This window comes from Sphaeramia orbicularis, chromosome 15 (genome assembly GCF_902148855.1).
Source record: "Sphaeramia orbicularis chromosome 15, fSphaOr1.1, whole genome shotgun sequence".
NCBI classification, from domain to species: Eukaryota; Metazoa; Chordata; class Actinopteri; order Kurtiformes; family Apogonidae; genus Sphaeramia; species Sphaeramia orbicularis.
In genome coordinates, this window is record NC_043971.1 from 12710071 (window position 1) to 12735306 (window position 25236).

Here is a 25236-nt window from a genome sequence, read left to right on the forward strand (position 1 = left end):
TTTTTTTTTTTGCATGATCTGATTGTAATCTTGACATTATAAATTATTTATTATTTCCTCTGCCAAGGAGGTGATGTTTTTGCCAGTGTTGGTCTGTCTGTCTGTCTGTCCATCCATGTGCAAGATAACTCAAAAAGTTATGGACGGATTTGGATGAAAATTTCAGGAAATGTTGATACTGGCACAAGGAACAAATGATTACATTTTGGTGGTGATCGGGGGGGCACTGATCTGCCTTGGCGGAGGTCTGCGCTCTCTGAGTGCTTTTCTAGTTTTATTTTAATTGATAATTTTCTCTTTGTGCAAGATAAAAACTGAGAATGTATTATTGAAATTACAATTACATTGGTATAAATCAAGATTATAATAGTTTTGGATTTTTCATTATAGTTTAGTTTTATTTAGTTGTGACTTTTTTTTCTCTAATTCAGTTAGTTTTAATTCATTTTTAGAGCAGGTTTGCTAGTTTTTATTAGTTTTCACTTTTTTCTAAATGCTTAATTTTAGTTTAGTTTTAGTATTAATTTTAGTTTTGTCATATCTTTTCTCTTCTTCGCCGTCGTATTCAAATAAATCCCAGACAGGACTCTGCTTTCTTAGTCTCCATGTTTCCAGGTAGAGTGGGGACCAGAAGACGACTCTAAACCACAAGTGATGAGAAGTGACGGACCGTCAAGTGTCATATGGTGCCATTAGCTAAAATTGCTAGAGCGAAATAAATCGATTTCGTATCAGTCCGACGTTCACAAAGACGAAAATGAAGGGAATTTTTCCATAATTTTTGTACGTTTTAGTTACTTTTGTAAGCACACAATACAGTTTCAGTTAGTTATCGTTTTTTCTTTTATTTATAGTTTTTATTTATTTCAGTTAATGAAAATGTTTTTTCAATTCTAGTTTTCATCATTTTGTTAGTTTTCATTAACAATAATAACCTCGGTATAAATGACGCTGAAATGACAGCTTCTGTTCACTTTTCTGTCTTGTTTTCAGGCAGAACAGCTGTGTGGTGACCAGAGGAGCTTTTCTTGATGTGTTGGTTTGTCTCTGTGGGCCCAGGATCAGTCTTCTGGATGGTGAGTACAGCTGGAGAGAACACGATACATGTTTGATTTCATTTTTAGCCCCTTTTTTAGCAACACTGTTCATCCCAGGCTGGAATAAATGGAAGAAACCTACAGGTACAAGTCTGGGTTTACAGTACCCAGGCTTTTAACCAGTATCACAAGGGAGGCTGATTAAAATAGTGATGGTCAGAATGTGTGGTAGAAAATATCCATTCATTAAAAATATGTCATTAACTCAACTTAAACATACTAAGGAGTTTCAGTAAGTGTTTGATTGATGACTAAACTTTACACAACTATGAATGTTTCACATTTAGAGACGAGTATTTTGCATAGAGTTCTGCCACAGACTTAAGCATTTAGAGCAGGGGTGTCAAACTCATTTTGGTTCAGGGGCCATATTTGGCCCAATTTGATCTCAAGTGGGCCAGGCCAGTAAAATAATAACTTAATAACCTATAAATAATGACAAATCCAAGTTTTTCTTTTTGTTTAGTACAAAAAACCCCAATTAAATTATGAAAATATTTACATTTTACAAAAAACGTGAATAACCTGAAAAAACAGAAATTTATTTTGAAAAATCAATGCAATTTGAGCAATATTATGCCTCAACTTATTATTTATACATGTACATTTACACACAGTGTTACATAAACATTTAGTAACAGGCAGAATATTGTTAAAATTTGGGAGTTTGGAGCTAAAATTTGAACAATTTCTACAATATTACATCTCTTATTATTAACACAACTACAGATCACAGTGGATCCATAAATGCACAAAACATTTAGTAACAGGCAGAATATTGTTAAAATTGCACATTTCGGGTTGTTCATCTTTGTTTTTATTTATGTATTTATTTGCATTTTATTGTGAAAGAATAGTTTTGTAAATGTTAATTTAAATTTAAAATTTTTTCCACATAATTTTTCATAAAGAAAATTTGTCGTTGTCATTATTTATGGGTTATTGTGTTATTTTTACTGTAGATCACACTGGTCTGTATGTAAACTATTATAACCTTGCATCACGTTGACTTTATAGTTGCAAGAATAACAGCAAAATGTGGACAAAAAAATTTCCATGTGTTTTTTGACAAAGCCACACGGAGCCCCTTGAAAAGGGCCCAGGTGTCACATGTGGCCCCAGAGCCACAGGTTGCCCACCCCTGGCATTGACAGAAAACAAAGTCTTAGCTGAATCTACATCAGCGTCGATTCAAATTGATTTAGAAACCGTTTCCAGCTCAAAATGGCAGCACCTTCCTAAAAAGATAGCGACTAAAATGTCTCCGTGTCTCCTCTTGCTGCCCTCTGTCTTCTTCTCTTGTTCTTCAATACATGTTGCCGATGTCAGCAGTTGCTATTGAATGTAGCAGCAACTGTGTTCCCTCCATTTGCTGTGAATCTGACTTCGACTGTTCTCGAACAAACAACCACGTAACGTTTGGCGGCGAGGCTGTCCACCGCGCTCTCCATTTAGACCGTGGACAGAAGTCATCTTCATGTCCCGGGCTGTTCAGTGAAGCCACCCTGCACCCCCCAGCTGTGCGTCCATATCCATGTGTGTGCGTACATTGGTGTGGATCCGTGCGCGGGCTTTGTGCACATGTGCGAACACCAGCGGGGGTCTCCGCACTGGAGGAATGTGAAACCGAAGGCGAGCGATCTCTGACAGATGGTGGGATTGCGCCTATGACCCAGTTTATGGAGGAGAGGGAAAAAAAAAAGACAGAGAGGAGGGGGGAGGCACTCATGTTTTTGGCCGGCCATGTGCTGAACACATGTCGGTCTTGACAGTGGAAATACCGAGGATTTCTCAAAACAAGCCTGTAGATTCAGGCCCCGGCCCCTTACATAACCAAATAATCACCCTGCTCATTCTAAGGAACATTACAATTCTGTTCAGTGGCTGTTTCTTCTTCCTTTTTGTATCCTTCACTTTCGCTTTTTTTGTTTCTTGGACATTTTGTCCAAATCCAGAATGGTCTAAAGAGCACATAGTATCACATTGAATCAAGTCACATTCACTATATTAACCCTTTCATGCATAGTGGTCACTACAGTGGACAGTTATTCTACAGCTGTTCTATTGTATATTCATGGATTTTGTTGTTTTGCTTGCATATCAACCAACACAGTGGACACTTGTGCAACACCCCATACATTACAATTCATACCATTACTTTTCCTGTTCTTGCTAAACCTGATCTGCAGTAATATATTTGAGTCTAAATCAATTGCTACTTGTTATTAGACTGTAATTTAAATTTCTTTTAAAACAAAAAGTTGTTTTTTGGTTTTTTTTTGCATATTATCTGATTGAGTAATAACTAGTATTATAGTATGTTAAAATGTGAGGAAACATCAGATTCATAGCATTAAAAATTATTTTATTTCATAGTTTTCACATATTATGTCAGTAAATACATGTTTCTTCGCTTCAAAAATTAAAAGTATGGTGACCAGCTGAGGGGACATTTTTGTAACGCCGTGAAAAATAGTTTCATAAAGAAATTTCAATCACATTGTTTTTTTCATGCCTAAAGAGGAATAAAAACATTCAGGAAAAAAATCTTTATTTCGGTAATCATAATTCATGCATGAAAGGGTTAAATCCTTTTTCCCATTTTTTTCTTTTAACCAACACCCTTCTTGAAGTACAAACCTTATGCCAGGCATTCTAAGTATGTGTTCTTGTTCAAATTAACCTTATAGTTCTGTACACTGGCTGTCTTCTTCCTTATTCTTTTCATTTCAGTTTCTTTTATCCTTCACTTTCACTTTTTCTGTTTCATGGACATTTTGTCCAAATCCTGAATGGTCTAAAGTAAACAACTCACATTCACCGTATTACATCCTTTTTCCCATTTTTTTCTTTAAACCAGGACCTGCCTTTAAATAGGAACCTTGTGCCAGGCATTCTATGTGTTCTTATTCAAATTAACCTTATAATTCTGTACAGTGGTTGCGTCCTCTTCCTTATTCTTTTCATTTCAGTTTCTTTATTCCTTCACTTTCACTTCTTCTGTTCCTTGGACATTTTGTCCAAATCCAGAATGGTCTAAAGAGCACGTAGTATCCAGCCTAGAGAAAGTAAACAAGTCAAATTCACCATATTACATCCTTTTTCCCATTTTTTTTTTTTTTTTTTTTACCAGCACCCCCCCTTTAAGTACAAACCTTATGCCAGGCATTCTAAGTATGTGTTCTTATTCAAATTAACCTTATAGTTCTGTACACTGGCTGTGTCCTCTGTACACTGGCTGTGTCCTCATCCTTATTCTTTTCATTTCAGTTTCTTTTGTCCTTCACTTTCAGTTTTTCTGTTTCATGGACATTTTGTCCAAATTCAGAATGGTCTAAAGAGCACATAGTATCCAGCCTAGAGAAAGTAAACAAGTCCCATTCGCCATATTAGGTCCTTTTTCCCATTTTTTTTTAACTAGCACCCTCCTTTCAGTACAAACCTTGTGCCAGGCATTCTAAGTATGTGTTCTTATTCAAATTAACCTTATAATTCTCTACATTGACTGTGTAATCTTCATTATTTTTTTCATTTCAGCCTCTTTTATCCTTCACTTTCACTTTTTCTGTTGTGTAACTGCACTTCCACACAAACCAAATATCAATTTAAGAGGCCACATTTAGTCAGAGTCCATATAAAAACAGCAGGGTTTAGGATTGTGCAGTATCCAGCATAGAGAAAGTGAATTCACATTTACAGTATTACCTCCTTATGCTTATTTCTTATTACCGGCGTCCTGCTTTAAGGGGAAAGTTTTTACAGCCAGTTCCTCACAGTTCTGAACATGTATTTTTGTGATTGGGATTGTAAGTGTATGTGTTCTTATTCTAATTTACATAATTCTCTACACTGATTGTGTTTTCTTCTTTATTTTTTTAATTTCAGCTACTCTACTTCTATTCTTATTTTCTGACATATTGTTGTTTTGTTTTTTTTTATTCATATTGTTGCACTGACTGGAGTAGCACTCCTACTTTAATTATACTTTTCTTTTTTCTTTTGTTCAGACAAGGTATAGTTTTTAGATCAAGGGTGTCAAACTCATTTTAGTTCAGGGGCCACATTCAGCTAAATTTGATCTGCAGTGGGCCGAACCAGTAAAATAATAACATAATAATATATAAATAATGTCAACTCCAAAATTTTCTCTATGTATTAGAATAAGTAAAATTAAACAATGAAAATGTTTACATCTACAAACTATCCTTTCAAACAATGTGAATCACATGAACAAACTGAAAAAATAAGTGTAATTTCAACAATATTCTGCCTCAGTTTATCATTTCTACATGTACGTTATAACTTACAGATCACAGGATCTACAAATACACAAAACATTTAGTAACAGGCAGAATATTGTTAAAATTGAACTTACCTCTCTTAAGACATTTCAGGTTATTCACATTTTTTGTGAAATTATGCTTTGTTTTAGTGGAAATACATGAAAATATTTACATTTACAAAGAGATAAATTTAGAGTTGTCATTATTTATATGTTATTACCTCCGCCAAGGAGGTTATGTTTTTGCCAGGGTTTGTTTGTTTGTTTGTTTGTCTGTCCGTTAGTGTGCAACATAACTCAAAAAGTTATGGACAGATTTTGATGAAATTTTCAGGGTTTTTTGGAAATGGGATAAGGAAGAAATGATTAAATTTTGGTGGTGATCAGGGGTGGGGGGGCCCATGGGGGGGGGGGGGCGCAGACCAGAAAATTTCATCAAAATCTGTCCATAACTTTATGAGTTATGTTGCACACTAACGGACAGACAAACAAACAAACAGACAGACAAACAAACCCTGGCAAAAACATAACCTCCTTGGCGTGGGGGGGCCCACGGGGGGGGCCACTGATCAGCCTTGGCGGAGGTCTGCGCTCTCTGAGTGCTTCTAGTTATGATAGTATTTTACTGGTCCTGCCCACTTGAGATTGAATTGTTGTGAATGTGGAACCTGAACTGAAAGGATTGTTAATATCTTAGTGTAATTTTTGCATTTCACAAATTCATCCCATGGGCCGGACTGGACCTTTTGGCGGGCTGGATTTGGCCCCCGGGCCGCATGTTTGACACCTGTGTTTTAGGTGTTACCTGACTACGCTTTGTCAGAACAAAAGAAAAAAGAAAAGTATGATTACATTAAGTGGAAGACAAAATGAACGTCATTAGCCAGCACTCCTAAATTCATTGCACACACAATGACAATAAATTCTATTCTGTTCTGTTCTATTCTATTCTATTCTATTCGATCCTTCACTTTCACTTTTTCTGTTGTGTAACTGCACTTCCAGACACACCAAACCTCGACTTAAGAGGCCACATTTAGTCCAAGTCCATATAAAAGCAGCAGGGTCTACAGACTGGGCAGTATCCAGCATAGAGAAGGTGAATTCACATTTACAGTATTACCTCCTTATTCCCATTTCTTGTAACTGGTACCCTGCTTTAAGTGGGAAAATTGCATTTACCAGCCTGTTCCTCTTAGTTCTGAACGTGTATTTTTGTGCCTGGGATTGTAAGTGTGTGTTCCCTTTGATGCATGCGGACTCATAAAACCCCCCCCTCCAGCCATCACTTCACATCTAACACATCTAAGCCTTCTGTTTCTACACTCTATATCAGCAATGAATCAAAATGAATCACATTGTCCCATCTATTAGAATCCTACACCTCCAAACTCATCACTTTTTTGACAGGGATAATGCAGTTCTAAGTAACTCCAATATAGAACATGCACAGAGTTTATAGGTTTCTACATATAAAGTATAAACAAAACATATAGTTCTCATTCTCATAAAACCACTGTACACTACCATTAAAGGAATACGATAAAATACATATCCCAAAATGCATTGTAGAATTAGCTAAACATGGTTGCAGCTCCGGTTTGCCCTTAACCTTTGCTGTAAAAGCTTTTACAACACAATTTTACTGTTCCTTTTATCGACGCCGAAGTGTTTTTCTGACAGATGCGCATCGCAAAGCCATGACGTCAAATTCACGTGTCCACTCTGCTGGAAACCTGTAACAGGCAGCAGTTACAGTCGAAATGGAAGTAGCAATTGAAAGAAAACTTCATTTCACCAAAGACGGATGACAGCAGTTCTGGTTGTAATGACTGTAAAATGATACATCGTGGGTGGAAACACTGGCATTATGCTGAAACATCTTTGTGCACAGCATGGGCTTAAATTCCAGGAATGCCTTGTATTTGAGTCTCTGCTTCCCAACTGAGCAGCATGTTGTAACAGTAGCGGACCAATGCCGTACAAATGTTTTCTTCTACTCGCTGCTTTTTTAACCTTTTTTTTTTTTTTTTTTCACTCATTATTGCATTGTAAAATATGATTTAGCCCATTTGTTGTGCTAACATACACTGTCCGACCAAAAAAAAAAAAGTTGCACATGCCATATTTGACTGCACCGCCTTTGGTTTTGATAACAGGAGACATTCACGTCTTTTTTTTGCCACATAATGCTTATGTAGTGTCACAGTTAGGTTCATAATATTTTTTTCCCTTTCATTTTTATATTAATGGTTTATTAGATACATGGATACATGGCTGGCTGGATAGATAGATTAGATAGATAGATAGATAGATAGATAGATAGATAGATAGATAGATAGATAGATAGATAGATAGATAGATAGATAGATAGATAGATAGATAGATAGATAGATAGATAGATAGATAGATAGATAGATAGATAGATAGATAGATAGATAGATAGAAGGAAAAGAAGGAAGGAAGAATGGAATGACGGGAGGATAGATAGATAGATAGATAGATAGATAGATAGATAGATAGATAGATAGATAGATAGATAGATAGATAGATAGATAGATAGATAGATAGATAGATAGATAGATAGATAGATAGATAGATAGATAGATAGATAGATAGATAGATAGATAGATAGATAGATAGATAGATGGAAATTCAAGTGGTGATAAATTCAACCTTACAATGTAATGTTCCTCGGGGCTATCCTATCCCGCCGACAGAAATATATTGACTTGTGATTGGTTGTCAGAGTTTGGACACGGTGGATATATTGCAGGAAACACACAGAACTGTTGTGTACTTTTCCCAGTTTAGCATTGACAAAAACAGACTGCAGGGCTTCTACTTTCTGAATGAATAAACACAATAACTGAATGTTTGTAGAACTCTAGTCTGTAGCTACAAGTTTACACACAGAGCATGTGGGTTAAGTTGGAAAATTTGTGGTATAATTAACTTAAGGGGCACATGTTATCAAATAAGGGAGTTCTTTTTAATCAGATTTTTACAAGTACAGTGAGTTTTAGTTGAGTTTTATGTGGTATTTCATATTTTTACATTTAGTGTGAAATAATGAAGGAGGAACTGATGGATTTAAGAGGTATTTTATCAACAAAACTTGAAGATAGCTGAATTAAACCACTAGTCAGGATCATACACACTCCTCCACTTGCCACAGTTTGTCACATTATCTTTTCATACCTGCACTACTTTCCATTTATGTTTATTTCTTGCTGTAAATTGAGAAATGTTGCCGTCTTAGGATGATGGTTACTGATGATCCTGATGATGAAGTATTCAGCAGCTTTACATACAGCACAAGAAGACAAAAAACAAACAGACCAAAACACAACATAACAGTGGGTTAGTAGCCAGGATGACATTAAGGTTAGTATACATACTCTAAAAGACACTTGCTAAAGAACTAAAGAACTACCTCTAAAAGAGTTTCCTGTACAAAACTGTAAATAAAAACTTATGATTGTATTTAGTCGCTTTGGAAAAAAGCGTCTGCCAAATGCATAAACATATTTACATATTTCAGGGCAGTGATATAAAGTGAAACAGTGATTTAAGTGTAACGGTTATTTAAGTGATCTATGGTGGTTCGAAAAGTAGGTGTAGTCCAACTACATAAGGTGCTTGGATATTTTAAAGTCTCATTGGATCAGTCCTGATGTGGTCATGTCTGAGACTGAGACCAAGACACCCCCCGACCACTCAGTGATGAGTTGTACAGTCTGATGGCCAGGGGGATGAAAGAGTTCCTGAGCCTGTTAGTGGAGCAGGTCAGAGACAGCAGCCTGGAGCTGAATAGGGACCATATATATTTATGAACATTGTTTTATAAAAAATACACCCATGTAAATATGCCAGAATTAGTAAAAATCACTACTTTTCATCTGCATTCATAGTGGCATTAATTTTTGATTATTGATTATGGAGAATCGGACCACTGCATCAAGTCTTCATCACATCCCAAATTAGAATCTGGACTTTATGGTGGTTAATAGGGATGCACCCACCTGACTTTTTCAGTTCTGATGCCGATACCGATGCTGAGGCCTTGCGTATTGGTCGATACCCAATACCGACCCGATATTGTGATTGTGATCACTTTGCTTTGTGTGTTTGTTTGTGTGTTTGTTTGTTTGTTTGTTAGCAACTTTACAGGAAAACTATTTCAACCATCTTTACCAAATTGTACCCACAGATAGGCCTAGGCCCTGGGACCAACCCATGAAATTTTGGGCCAAGTAGGCCAAAGTTCAAGGTCACAGCAAGGTCACAAAATCTACAATTTCCTATCTCTCATCATTGAGCAATTTTCGAAAATTCATAAAAAATTTAAAAAGGCTCCGATTACCCTCCAATTTGATCCACCTGTATCTTATAACAATATCTTGTATCTGGCACAAAATTGTCCACATCCACTGTGGAATGTGGACTCTGTGGACATTTAACATTGAAAATCCCATTTACTACACATTTTTCATGATAAGTCAACAAATATTGATTGGAATTTAATATAATTTGACATAAACATGACTGGTGCCAAGCTTCAGCTTTTTCTGCTGCATGGCACAACCTTGAAACTGTTTAATTTAAAAAGAGTCGATCCACACATGCAAACCGTTGGGGGTGCTTGGCGGAGGTTTGCGTTCTCTGAACACTTGTTGTGATTTTTTCATTCATTCATTCACTCATTATCCTCCGCTTTATCCGGGGCCGGGTTGCAGGGGGAACAGTCTAAGCAGGGATGCCCAGACTTCCCTCTCCCCAGACTCCTCCTCCAGCTCTTCTGGGGGGACCCCGAGGCGTTCCCAGGCCAGCCGAGAGACATAGTCTCTCCAGCGTGTCCTGGGTCTTCCCCGAGGTCTCCTCCCAGTGGGACATGCCCAGAACACCTCCCCAGGGAGGCGCCCAGGAGGCATCCGAAACAGATGCCCGAGCCACCTCAGCTGGCCCCTCTTGACGCGGAGGAGCAGCGGCTCTACTCCGAGCTCCTCCCTGGTGACTGAGCTCCTCACCCTATCCCTAAGGGTGCGCCCAGCCACCTGACAGAGGAAGCTCATTTCGACCGCTTGTATCCGGGATCTGGTCCTTTCGGTCATGACCCAAAGCTCATGACCATAGGTGAGGGTAGGAACGTAGATTGACCGGTAAATCGAGAATGATTTTTTTTTTTTAATTTGCAAAATGTGACACATACACATATTTACACAAACGTCATTTCACACAACAATAGCGGACAATACAACATGTAACATATGCAAAGATTATTGGACATATGACGACGTAGAAAATACACAGATCTTACAAAGACATCCGATATTGTTGATTTAGTGCAGAGGTTCTCAACCTGGGGGGGGGGCACTCTTGTGGGGGGGCGCGAGCACATGGGGGAGTTCGCGAGTAACATCGTCGTGTGTGCGTGCAGGTGCGTTAGCGACTACTGTTGTACATCACAATAGTATAAATCTCTCGGGGGGGGCATATTGTTACAGTTAAATGTACTCAGTTCCCGTTCCTACTTTTAGCAAAGCCACGAAATAAAGTGGTTTGATAAGAGGAAAAAAAAAAAAGCAAAATCAGACACTTATCTTAAAATGTGAATGAATTCGATGTGTTTCCTTTTACGTGGTCAGATAAATGAACTCCGTCCTGGTGTCGTGGAAGTGGCAAACAGAAAAAAAAAAAAAAGCCACGTTACATAATTAGACTTCCAGTATGTTTAGCACATGGGATTGATGTCTATGACAGCTTGGTAAGCCATGTAGTTCTAAATTAGGCCGCTCGCACCCATTTAACTTTAAGATGTGATTTTTTTTTTTTCGCCTCGTGTTATAAATACGCACCAACCGCTGGAATCCAACGTCGAGAGCAGAGGTTTGTATCCAACGCCTTCTGCCCCCTTTATTAAATGCTTCACCATATTCCAGCCCATTCATTAAAATGTAAGTTATTCTTTTTTACCAACGCATATTCATAGACATAAACCACCTTCTGCATTTAAGGAGTTGCACTTAGGCTTATTTGACTCCCTTAGTTAAAGTGAAATTAAGATACTTGTACTTTATTTCTGCAGCTTTATACATTTACTCCACACATATATCCTACTTTTTACTCCACTACATTTGTCTGATACTTGTGTCAGAAGCCAAGCATCTTCAAATGTGTTGATACTGCATATTTGCTATAAACAAAGGTTTTATTTGATGAGAAAGTTCTTAAAATGCACCGTCAAAGCTCTAAACAGGCCGGTTTTTCTAAACTCATTAAAAAAAAGGACATTTTAGAGATATGTGGTTGACACAGGGCAGTGACGATCCTACAGGATATTATGTGTTCTTATAAAGTAAACTCCCAACTGTTAATAAACTGTTAAACTGAGCTCCTCTTTTAACATTTCCATCACGTAAAAGCAACATATACATTAAAATGTAGTGAAATGAATCTGAAAATAGCATATCATCGCTGTCGGGTGGAAACCTCATAAGTCCATTTTTGGGGTTTTTTTCTGTCATAAAACGATTCTATTATTCAGTCTTCACGTTTTAGAAATATTTAACCAATGAAAAGGGTTGAAAACTACTTGTGACTCCATTCGTTTATGTAGAGTATATATCATTTTTCCAGTTTCCTGAAAAATATCTGCTTTGGGCATTTGAAGTTTCCACCCGTGACAAAATATAACACTTTCTTTTTGGAATTAAGAACCTTTACTAGTATTTGCACTGTTGGCATTTTTTTTTTACTTAGAATTAGAAAAGTATTAGATTGGAACTTAAGTACAGGATCTAAACATGACTGGGCAGTTTGTTGACATTCTTATTTGTGAACATGGTCGAATAATAGTTAATAACACTGGTCTACAATTTTTTAGAAATGATTTGCTTCTGACATTAAATGTGCTAAATGTTACATATTTTAATAAGATTAATTGGAAAATAAATGACAAAAGTGCCGGTTTGCTAATGTTTTCAAGGTATATGATTAAGTGTCATTACACATATATATTGGTTTATGTACATTTATATAATAGTTTTATAAATCTTCCACTGAATAGAACCTGTAAAGTGAATGTATTCTAATGTGCAGACAGTGTTTTGAAGTAGATCTTGTAGCTCTGAGACAAATATTCCTTTTGACTCAAACCCATTCTCTCATTAATTCTTAAATTTCACATTTTGACCCAAGGCTGTATCTTGGAAAGTTCAGCCAACCAGCATTTTTGACTTGATTTTTCTTTATCAGTGACTCTCATGTGGTAAAATTTCATTACTTTTATTCTGGAAGCATTTTCCTTGTAGACCAGTGTAATTACCTCAGCCAGGAGGTATTGTGATCGCTTTGCTTTGTGTGTTTGTTTGTTTGCGTGTTTGTTTGTTTGTTAGCAACTTTACAGGAAAACTATTCCAACCATCTTTACCAAATTGTACCCACAGATAGGCCTAGACCCCGGGACCAACCCATTAAATTTTGGGCCAAGTAGGCCAAAGTTCAAGGTCACAGCAAGGTCACAAAATCTACAATTTTCCTATCTCTCATCATTGAGCAATTTTCGAAAATTCATAAAAAAAATTCAAAACAACTCCGATTAGCCTCCAGTTTGATCCACCTGTAGCTTATAACAATATCTTGTATTTGGGACAAAATTGTCCACATCCACAGTGGAATGTGGACTCTGTGGACATTTACATTTAACATTGAAAACCCCATTTACGACACATTTTTCATTATAACTCAAATATTGATTGGAATTTAATATAATATAACATACACATGACTGGTACCAAGCGTCAACTTTGTACGAAATATCGTTCCGCTCCATTTCTCTTCTGTTACGCTCTGTTGACTTTTGTTATTTTTTATGCACCATTTTCAAAAAATCATAAAAAATGCAATTTGTGAAATATTTTTATGAAATTTGTTTTGCACATCCATAGTTTAAAACGAAATAGTCGATCCACACATGCACACCGTTCGGGGTGCTTGGCGGAGGTTTGCGTTCTCTGAACACTGGTTTCATGCTGACTTCAATATGAATCTGAATCTTTTTACTCCATGCTCAATTTGCATCTTTTGGATATTTTATCACATTTACATGCACAATCACAAGAAAATCAATACAAATAAGACAACAATAGAAGTGTTACATATTGATAACGTGGAATATTAAACTCTACTAATGTTCTTGTAACAATTTCCTTCTATTTTTTGTCAGTATGTTGTGTTTTTAACTCTTTACTGAAGTGGTTCATGTGCATCATGAATATATAGACATTTACCAACTACTGTGGCAAAGATCCTAGCTTACTTTTCTTTATGTTGGTGACTTTTAGAGCAGCGAGCAGCACACACACACCCAATGGTACAGCAACAGAGCTTTTAGGGTAATTAGAGGGAGGAACCCCAGCAAATTGTAAAGCTCCATCAGCTCGGGAAGGAGGTCAGGTTTCTCACTGTGTTAGACTCTCACACACACACACACACACACGTAGCGTCTGGGGTTTGTTTTTCACAGTTCGGGTAATGACGGTGGAAGTTGATGTGAAATCCAGCTGTGCGCTTGTGTGTGTGAGAGCACGTGCGAGCGTCTAGCCAAAGTTCTAGCTTGACGCAGCAAAGTGTCTTTACTGGCGGCTTTTAGTGGAATATGAACAGCGCTAAAGGGGAACCAGTGATTTAATGAAAAACTGACTCCAGTAGAAAGTCAGTTAAGAAGCACACACACTTATTTCACACACTTTGAATTTAATGTAGATTTGACTGGAGTGATTTCAACCACAGGTAATTCTCAGGTAAAGGCAGATATTGAACATACACTTCTGTATGTCGTATATCGTTAGCCTCATAGCATAATTTCCTAACATACACAAATGGACAAAAGTATCGGGACATGTTGAATTCAGGTGTTTCTTTTCTAACAGGGGTCTGGGATACAAAACTATAATGACAAATGACATCATGTAGTTATATATATTGTGTTAAATTGCATAAGTTAGTTTTGTTTAAATTGTTATCTTTGCTTCTAAAATGCCTCCGAGATGGTTTTTACTTAATTTCTCTCAACCTTTTTTTTTTTTTTTGTATCCATGACTATGATTTTAAATTTCTAAAATATTTTTCTGACTAAATAATAGTTTTCTACCACAACTAACCATCTACTTTCTTCACGTCTGTCATTAAACTTTAAGGAAATACTGATGTTTACAAACTATATGGACAGAAATATTGGGACACATCATGGCTACAGCTGTAAAGTGTCCTGTTCATCCTGATTTGAGATGTAAACATCAATATCAACAATCAATATGACATTTATGTGAATATAAAGCTATGTTATGATATGTGTCATTATTGCTTTGTATCCCAGACCCCTGTTAGAAAAGAAACACTCGAATTCAACGTGTCCCAATACTTTTGTCCATTTGTGTATGAGTTAGTCAATTGTGCTATGAGGCTAACGATATGTATATATTGTATGAATTTGTATAAAATAACAGGTCATCATCTCTAGATAGGATGTACCTGCTGCATGAACCAGGAGCGTTCTGGCTGACAGGAAGTACTTTACGGGAATAAATTTAAGTCAGCATTCCACTCCCTTACATTATCTGCTTTTTCTGTGCCCTTTTTACATTTTACCAGCAATCTGTAAATGTAATTAACAAAGAGAAATTACAAAATTATCCTTTTAAATCTGGAAAGCTTGTGGCGTATTCGCAATGTCTGCAGGAAATAGTGTGCTTCTCCAGTTGCATAGGTTGCATAAAGATCAGAAAAATTCAGTCACAAATGATCACTTAAGATGAAAATTGGGTTAACCTTCTAAGATTCGGCAACGGGCTTTGTGAGTTTCACAGCTTTATACAAAAAAATAAATAAAAATACAAAAAAAAACTGTCCACCGCAAAGGACATTCCATAAATTAAAAAAAAAATGCATCTGAAAAAACTGTTGCATCAAGATTTTTCCAATATAGGCAATTATTTAATTAAAAAAAAAGGCCAAAACTTGTACTTTTCTGGGTCTCAAGAGGTTAAAGCCAAGTCTATACATAGCCCAAAATAGTGGGTTTTTTTTTTTGTTTTTGTTTTTTTTTTTTGCAAAATGTACATAATCAGAAATACTTTATAAACCCATGTTGGGAAAGTATTGGTTCCAGTACATACAGCACAAAGACTAGACAAAGTATAATCCTACTATATAATACACGTTCTGTGTCCGTCTGGTTGTTGTTGCAGCACAGGGGGGCGTTTGTTCGGATTTTCCTCAGCCTTCACAGGCCTGATCGCCACCAGACTCATCAAATGAATAGAAACATTACCTGACTATCTACTAGACACAATGTTATGTCCGTATTCAAATGTTGTGAGGCACGCTGGGTGATTTTAGCTTCTCATGCTGTCATACAATGGCACCACGGGTACAATGCTGCTAGTAGGAATAATAATAATAATTATTATTATTATTATTATAACTAGAAAAGCACTCAGAGACCGCAGATGCCCGCCAAGGCAGATCACCCCCCTCCCCCCAATCACCACCAAAATTTAATAATTTATTCCTTGTGCCAGCATCAATATTCCCTGAAAATTTCATCAAAATCTGTCCATAACTTTTTCAGATATATTACTAACAGACAAGCAAACAAACAAACAAACCCCGATGAAAACATAACCTCCGTTGTCCTTGGGGGAGGTAATAATAGGAAGTTTGTATAAATACTCTGAAAGAAATCCCATAATGGACTGAAACATCTAAACAAGGGTTTTCTAACTTTCTCAAGTGCATGTAAACGCATCATATCCAGTTATTACAATTATCTGATTACTCCCAGTTATCAGATTTCTATGGTCGTGTAAATGGGCTCAGTGTTGCTTGCATGCATCTCAAAGCAGAACCCAATTCAGTTACAAAAACATCTCCATCCAGATCTATCCTTTCCTCTTTCCTTTCGTCAGAGTTTGAAACCAGCTCCTTGTATAGTTTGTTCCAGCCAGTGCATTAGTTTGTCTTGAAACCTACAGAGCCCATACATCCAGTTGACTGTAAAAACACACCGGATCACACGTCTCTACTTTGTGTTACTTCTTTAAATCCATTTTACGTCGGTGTTGTTGGACCGGACCTGGCTGTTTGCTTTGCAGTTTAGTTTGGATCACAAAGCGCTCGTTCCCCCCCGTCTCATCCGAAACCCCACAACTGTAAGGTCGACCCGGGTTTATTTAAACCAGCTGCTGCGGTTACATTCACTTTAAATATTTGATCTGTGTTGTAAAACAGGCCGTTGCACATACAGCGCTTGTATTCTTTTCTGCCGCTCACACATACACTCCAATCTCCCCTTGACACATGACCCACAGATGATTCGACTTTGCTTTATAGGGGGATATTTTCCCTTTTTTTGGAAGGTTTTTGGGCTCCATCAGAACAACGCGCAGTCACACTATTTAAACTCTGGCGTCTCCTCAGGAATGCTAATAACACCGGGTTATGGCAGGCTCCTTTAAGTTTCAGGTTTCATAGACTGGATCATGACAGTCGCACGGTGGAAATTGGAATAACTGTAGACTTTGATACATATTTGTGTGTCATGTTTACCGTGTCACGGGTTCACCGGAGTCTGATGAAGTGATGCAGACGAATTTTGATATCCCTACTCAAGCTGCATCGTGTCAGTATTTTTATATAAATAAGAAGTCACATGACTGGGCGTAATGTGAAAGGGGCACTCCTAGTCATGAACCCGCAGAGTTATGGCCTGATTATGCACTTCACTTCAGCTATTGAGCATCATTATGCTCATTATTTGGTTCTTGGACTCGGACCACATGGAGAGCTGTGATTGTGCTGCTTTTGTTTTTCTCCTGTTTCTAATGCAGGGAGAGACCATAAATAGAGAAGAAAACATTGTAGAAGAGGACGGATTTAACCTTTATCAACCGTGCAACAGCTGTTTTCAATGTAAAACCCGGTGGTGGAGAAGTATTCAGATCCTTCCTCAAATAAAAGTAGAGAGACAGCGATGTAAAAATGCTCCAGTACAAGTAAAAGTGAGGCTTGAAAAAGTGTTATTAGCAAAAATGAAGCTAAAGTGATGTTAATACTGATGCATCACTAGCTGTGTTTCTATATACAGTTACGGAAAAAATTATTAGACCATCAACAGTCATCAAAAACAATGGTTACACAATCAAGTATTTACTCCTGTGTGTATCATGTGACTAAAACAGACAGAAAAGAAAACATGGAATGCCTAAAAGCACTGTTTTTGTCAGTACAATGCCATAGATATTGATGTTAGAACTGAAGTGATTTTGGTTATTATCAAGAAAACATGGAAAATGGATAGATATCAGCTCTGAAATTAAACTCTTATGAGCTAGTTTTGTTGGTATCATTGTATTTGTCCAAAAAAATGTACCTTTAGTTGTACCAGGCATTAAAATGAACAAGAAATTGAAGAAAACAATGGTGGTCTAATAATTTTTTTCCACGACTGTATTGTCAAGAAAATTTTGATCTGAGCTTTTGAGAAGTTGCAAAAATGAAAATGCTGATTGTGTGTGCTTCCATAAACTGGTTTGGAGTGAATCACCAGCAGGTGGCACTGTGGCATATGTCACACAGGCCTTTAATTAACAGAATAGAAGAAGTAGAGCATTTTGTTGTTGTTTTTCCCATCTAAATAGTTTTTTTTTTTCATGGATGACAAAGAATAATCATTGAACTGCCTCATCAGTTCACATGACCAATTCTACCAGATGTGGGGCAGATCTGTCTTGGCGGAGGTCTGCGCTTTCCGAGTGCTTTTCTTGTTTGTTTGTGTGTTTGTGTGTTTGTTTGTTTGTTTGTTTGTTTGTTAGCAACTTTACAGGAAAACAATTCCAACCATCTTTACCAAATTTTACCCACAGATAGGCCTAGGCCCTGGGACCAACCCATTAAATTTTGGGCCAAGTGGGCCAAAGTTCAAGGTCACAGCAAGGTCACAAAATCTCAAATTTTCCTATCTCTCATGATTGAGCAATATTCAAAAATTCATTAAAAATTTAAAACGACTCCGATTAGCCTCCAATTTGATCCACCTATAGCTTAAAACAATATCTTGTATCTGGCACAAAATTGTCCACATCCACTGTGGAATCTGGACTCTGTGGACATTTACATTTAACATTGAAAATCCCCTTTACGACACATTTTTCATTATAACTCAACAAATATTGATTGGAATTTAATATAATTTGACATACACATGACTGGTACCAAGCTTCAACTTTGTACGAAATATCGTTCCGCTCCATTTCTCTTCCGTTACGCTCTGTTGACTTTTGTGTTTTCATGGGGGTTTAGCTGTTTGTTTGTTGGTTTGTTAGCAAGATAACTCAAAAAGTTATGGACGGATTTTGATGAAATTTTCAGGAAATGTTAATACTGGCACAAGGAACAAATGATTAAATTTTGGTGGTGATGGGTGTGGGGGGGGGGTGGGGGGGCTGATGTGCCTTGGCAGAGGTCTGCGATTTCTGAGTGCTTTTCTAGCAATGTGAATGTGTGCAGAAATTACCAAAAATAGTCACTTGCCCTATAAAGGGTTAAGTACCTTAAAAATGTGCATGAGCTCAGAACACAAGTACATGTAATTGGTTAATTTTCCCCCAAAAAACACTGTAAAGTATCAACAGCATTTGCATAGAGTTGGAGTGCAAACATAGTGGTGCATCCTGTTTTTCAAACGCTAAAGAGCCTCATGAGTTTGGGGACATAAAACAGTAAATAACTCCGAGCATGTGACTCATACTTGATGTGTTTTATTCAATTCTAGCCATATAAAGATTGTGTCATATAAAGGAGTCTGTTGTATATATGTTTTCACACACCTGGGGGTATTAATGTACCAGTCTTTACTCGCATTGTAATCCACTGAGCCACGACCACATCCCAAAATATCAATTCATAATCACAACTTAATGGAACCTGGACATAATCCAGCTGCAGGTTTGCACATGAGCCACATAAAGAGACAGACTCCAGTGTTGTAGACACCGATTTAAATAAACACAGCTGTGGGGGAACAATGGCTGTTTATGATCAGATGTGAAAAATCACATTGAAATGGCTCTCAAAGGGACGCCTTCCATTTGCTGAGGCAATGACTGGCTACGCTGCCCCTGTCCGCAGGCTGTTCTAATAAATAACATCATTAACACAGCTTTGCATCCTGTTTAATGAACTTTTTCTTTTTTTTCTGGTTCTCACTCTTTAATGACCTGTTTCTTCTCTTCCTTTATTTTCTGCTCATTTGTTTTCACATTCTTGCAGTTTTATGTATTTTCATTAGATACACAACCACAGTGCCAGCGTTTAATGCATCATGTTAAAGTATTTGGCATGGATCCTTAAAAAGTCTTAAATGTGATTCTCCTTAATGAAGGACTTAATTATCCTGAAAATTGATTATTAATCCTTAAATCTCATACTCAAAGGTTGTAAAAATTCCACAGATGCAATAAATGGTCAGGGCTGTGTACTGGCAAGAATCTGGTGATACGATAATAATACTAGGATCACAATACGATATATCGCGATAAGTCATGATACTGTTAAAAAGGCAATTTTGTGTTTGTTTCTTTCTTTTTAATGATTATTTCCTTGAAGAATTGAATTACACCAAAAATATGCCCAAATACTAAACACATTTTTATTTGATCAGAACAGGATCTAATGCTATATCACAAAATGTTCATGTGTTAAAACTTAAATTATGTTTTACAGACATTACAGTTGAAGATCCTGTTCAAATGTTCATATTCTGTTAGTTCATAACTAACGTCATAACATTATTTTTGTGCGATCCCAACAAAGGAACTAGCATTATTTAATAAGAGTGTTGAATAATAATAAATAAAATATTTAAAAAATGAACCTCCACAATATCTGCATTTGAATAAATACCTAAAAATATCCATACAGTACTTTTTAATAGCTATACAGTATTGTGAAATGAAATATCGTGATATATTGGAGAACCGATATTTTCTTACACCCGTATAAATGATATTGTCATATTTGCTTTGGAAAGTTTTATGAGGAACTAGAGCATTGACCCGTAGGGATCCACAGGTTCCAGATGTGGTAGTTTTTATGCTGTTGTGTATTCATGCATGCTGACCGCATTTGTCCAGCAGTCACCGCCAAAGCGTTCCGGCCATAGCAACGTGACTGTAAGGCTATTGTATTCCAAAATTATGAATATCTCCCAAAATATTGGTCCTATCAACTTGCCGTTTTCACTAGTCTGTTCCTTGACCAAAGTACATTAGTATGTGCCAAACTGCAGCAGTCAGCTCTTTCTGAATTTTGTTTGAATCCTTGGACACACACACACGTACACAGAGGCCACTTGGCTTTTTAGAATTAGTTAAGTCTGTAATTAGTGTTGATTATTTTATCTAAACGGAGATGGGAATGAGCTTTAGCAGCTTCAGTAGCAGAAACATTACTCATGGACAAATGGAAATATGACGTTAGCTCAATTGAAACATGCTTAACTCCTTATTGGGCAAGTGACTGTTTTTGGTAATTTCTGTAAACTTTAAATATGGGGCCAAATCCTGTGCCTCAGTGAGGTCAAGAAGTATATTAGTTTTTATAACATAATACAGTGATTCAGAGTGATTTTATAGAAATTGTGTGATTGCAAATAGTGAATATGAGTGATTTTTGTCCGTTTATGACCTTATAACAGTTGTTTTATTACATGTGTTTACTTTTTAGTAAGTGGTTCTCAGATGTTTTATGGCAAGAGGAGGGAGATGATGATGTCTGATAAAAAACTAAGGTTGAAATTTTGAATTTCAGAGTATTTCAATGAGTGCCCTGTAAAGGGTTAAGAGTGGTTCAACACAACAGCTATGAGGCCTGTTGTATTTTTGTGAATGTATGGTCTTAAATTTAATCAGATGCCTTGATAAATGTCTCAAATAGACATAAATCTGGCTTCATCAAACCTGCAGATACCCTGATTGGAGTAAAATTATTTTACTTGTACTTTATTCCCTTTTAATGCAGCTACTACAGAAGTCATTTATTGTACTTTTTCCCCACTGTTAGCTTTACTTCTTTATTAGATTTCAGCTTTTCATCCTTTTACCTCTTAATGTTGAAGTTGTCATGGACTGGGGGGTAAAATGTTCCTCTTTGGGTTAAGTTCGAGCTAAATAAACTCTTAAAATTCTCTCTTGGATTCAATGGAAATGAAACCCGGCCTGTTTTTCTGAGCTTGAGTTGATTATAATGCATTGCTGTAAAGAAAATCATCAATAGCGGTTAAAGTTTCTCAACACTAACATGCAACATACACATAAATGTAGCAGTAGAATGAATCAGTTACTGCATTTTACCCTTCAGTTCATCACAACCTGTTCAACATGAAGAGGTAAAGGGAGGAAAAGCTGTAATCTAAAAAGAAAGTAAAGCTGACAGTGGAGAAAAAGCACAATATCTGTAATTCTGTAGTAGCTGCATTAAATGGGAAAAAAGAACAAATAAAAGTATTTTACTCCAATCAAGTAAGCTCCAGGTTTCATGAAGCCAAATTATTTTTTTCTTCAGTGTTTTTTGATGAACTTTAGGGTAAAATGTTCCTCTTTGGGTTGAGTTCGATCTAAATAAACTGTTAAAATTCTGTCTTAGATTCTGTGGAAATGAAACCAGGCCTGTTTTTCGGATCTTAAGTTGAAAAAATGCATTGCTGTAAAGAAAACCACTAATAGCAGATTAAGTCTCTCAGCACTAACATGCAATATACACATAAATGTAGCAGCAAAATGCATCAAATACTACATTTTACCCTTCAGTTCATCACAATCCTTCAGCATGAAGATGTAAAGGGAGGAAAAGCTGTAATCTAAAAAGGAAGTAAAGCTGACAGCGGAGGAAAAAGTACAATTTCTGTAATTCTGTAGTAGCTGCATTAAATGGGAATTTTACTCCAATCAAGTAAGCTTCAGGTTTCATGAAGCTAAATTATTTTTTTCTTCAGTGTATTTTGTTGAACTTTAGAGTAAAATTTTCCTCTTTGGGTTAAGTTCGATCTAAATAAACTGTTAAAATTCTCTCTTAGATTCGATGGTAATTAAACCAGGCCTGTTTTTCTGAGCTTGAGTCGAATAGAATGCATTGCTGTAAAGAAAACCACTAATAGCAGATAAAGTTTCTCAGCCCATACGCATAAATGCAGCTGTAAAATGAATAAAAGCATAAAATGAAATAGTAAAACACTAAAAGGGACCCTGATACTTTGACTTTAAGTCCTTTTTTTTGTTGGTAATACTTTTAGAATGGTTTAGAATGCAGAACTTTGACTTGCAGAGGACTATTTGGTCGAGTAAAAAACACCTCTATCTCCGTCGTGTATTAGTGCATGACAAGCTAATCATATCATGCTGTTTCTGTAACCCTTTGACATCAACACACAGACAGTTTCCATGTTTTCCCTTCATTCCGCCGTGACAGACAGCCGGTTTCCCTTTGACACGCTCCCATTCTCCTTCAGTCATCCTCCTCTCTGTCCTCCCTTCATCATCGGTGTCATTACTGTGCCTCTACCCCCCCATTATAACCATTAGGCTATGCTTATTTGCCCCCGGACCCCCCTTTGAGGATCAGGTTCCATAGTAACCTGGCCCGTCTCCACGGTAACCCGGCCCATCTCTGGAGGAATGCGGCATTTCCCGCTCTTTTGTCAGGCCACGTTTTGAGTGGCGCTGCGGGGCCAGATTGAGTTGCGCTGGTTTTCATAAGCTTTCGGTGTGTGTGTGTGTGTGTGTGTGTGTGTATGTGTAAAACTAATTGAGTTGGCTGTCAAAGCAGGGTCTGTGTGGAGTCTTGGAGCAATACTGTAGGGAGGAGCACAGCTTGCAAATAGCATTGGGTTACTCTATAGCTGCCCTGCCTCTGGATTATTCTTATATTTCAGAGGAAGTGCATGTGTGCGTGCGCTTGTGTGCGTTTATTTGTGCGTCCATCACTCCCCATGGGTGTATGTTCACAGGTGGCTGGGTTGGCACGGCCGTGGGCATTTCCAAACAGACACTGACGCAGCCTTTCCAATAAAAGTCAAAATAGAAAGTAACAGAGGACACTGGCTTCTGCAGCCTGTCTGCATCTGTTGGCTACACAAAGGCATTGTGTGTGTGTGTGTGTGTGTGTGTGTGTGTGTGTGTGTGTGTGTGTGTGTGTGTGTGTGTGTGTGTGTGTGTGTGTGTGTGTGTGTGTGTGTGTATTTGTTTAGACCATCAGATACATCTGAAGAAATAAAGCCACTGGGACTATCTGGATCTGGGTCATTGCTTATGTCAGGGTTCGTACAGGTGCTTGAAATCCTTGAAAATGCTTGAATTTCAGTGTTGTGTTTTCAAGGTCTGAAAAGTTTGAAGCTTGAATTTTAGTTTAAAGGAGTGATATTTTGCTTTTTTAAATGAAATTGTGCATTTTAAAACATTTCCCTGTGTAGGGATGGGAATCGAGAACCGGTTCTTTTTGAGAACCGGATCCCAGTAGCTCGATTCCTTGGAACTGTTTACTTGCATGCTTAACAATTCTGCTTATCGATTCCGCCGTCATTGCGCATGCGTGATGACATCACGCGTATGCTGCATTGTGTTGGTGAGAACGTAGCCAACATGGCATTGAGGCAGAAACGGTCTAAAAAGACGACACCAGGTCCACTGGAACACTTGAAAAGCTTCTATTTCTTCATAAGGGTGGAATCCCTCCAATCTGCTCAAACATTTGTCCATAATATGTGATTCATTTGATTCGCTACTTAGCGGCGCTTGTGAATCTAGTGGCAGAGTGAACACCGGGCCGTCATCTGGGCCTAGTTCTGGTTCCAGTGTGGGCAACAAACGTCGTACCCCCTCAAATACAAGTTTCTGAAGGTAGGGGAAAGGAAATGAAGTGCACAACAACAGGAGACGGGCCGAGTCAAACCGGTTCCACGTAGTAGAAATGTGGCAATAGAGGAATTAGTACAGCATCTTTAGTTTCACTGCACGCCCCCCCACCCCCAAACCGGGCCCGGTGTCATCTGTGATTATTATTTGTACATACTGTATTTGTTATATTTTCTGTGCAGAGATGGAAATATAAAAGACAGTTCATGCAAACACACCCGTTTGTACTCTTTTATTCCCTCAGCCAATGAGAATTCATAAGAGAATCGATAAGGAATCGGATCGATAAGCAAAATCGATAATGGAATCGTATTTGTTAAATTCTTATCGATTCCCATCCCTTTCCCTGTGGTCTACATAAACTGTAAATGCTCTGCTTGGGTCTGAATTCTTCATTAATTCAACTCCACAGGTCCATCTTTAACCCTGTTTCTGAGTAATGACACCAGAAAGGTCGTTTTGAGCGCTGGCCCTTTAAATGCAAATGAGCCACTTTATGCCCCACCCCCTCCAGGTTGTTGACCGTGCTGCTCTGTCCTGTTCAGCCACTTGTGTTCGTTAATACAACCAACAACTGAACATTTTATATAATCGGCTCGAAGTTTGGACATATTTTCAGTTTTTACTACAACAGCTGCTGCTGACAAACAATTATGTCGTACTCGGAGAAATGTGTCGGAAGTCTCGACCTCATATGTGCAAATGTCGTGACATAACTAATTATAGTCATAACAAATTAAGCAGGAATTAAAACAGGTTGTAGAAATCCACTTGATCTTTGCTAAAATGAATATAAGGATAGCTTTGCAGCACCTGGAGGGTTCAAATTCAAACTTTTGGAACTATTAGGGTCCAAATACACAAATAAATGAACCAAAGACTAATAAAA

At 37.4% G+C, this 25236-nt stretch overlaps 1 protein-coding gene across 1 annotated transcript in view; it reads left to right on the forward strand.

Annotated features, from left to right (window-relative positions):
- thada (THADA armadillo repeat containing) overlaps nt 1–25236 on the forward strand; it is a 285860-nt gene that overhangs the window by 171808 nt on the left and 88816 nt on the right. The window contains exon 31 of the mRNA XM_030156371.1: nt 994–1076. Within this exon, the coding sequence (XP_030012231.1) occupies nt 994–1076 (83 nt within the window). The remainder of the gene's footprint in view (nt 1–993; nt 1077–25236) is intronic.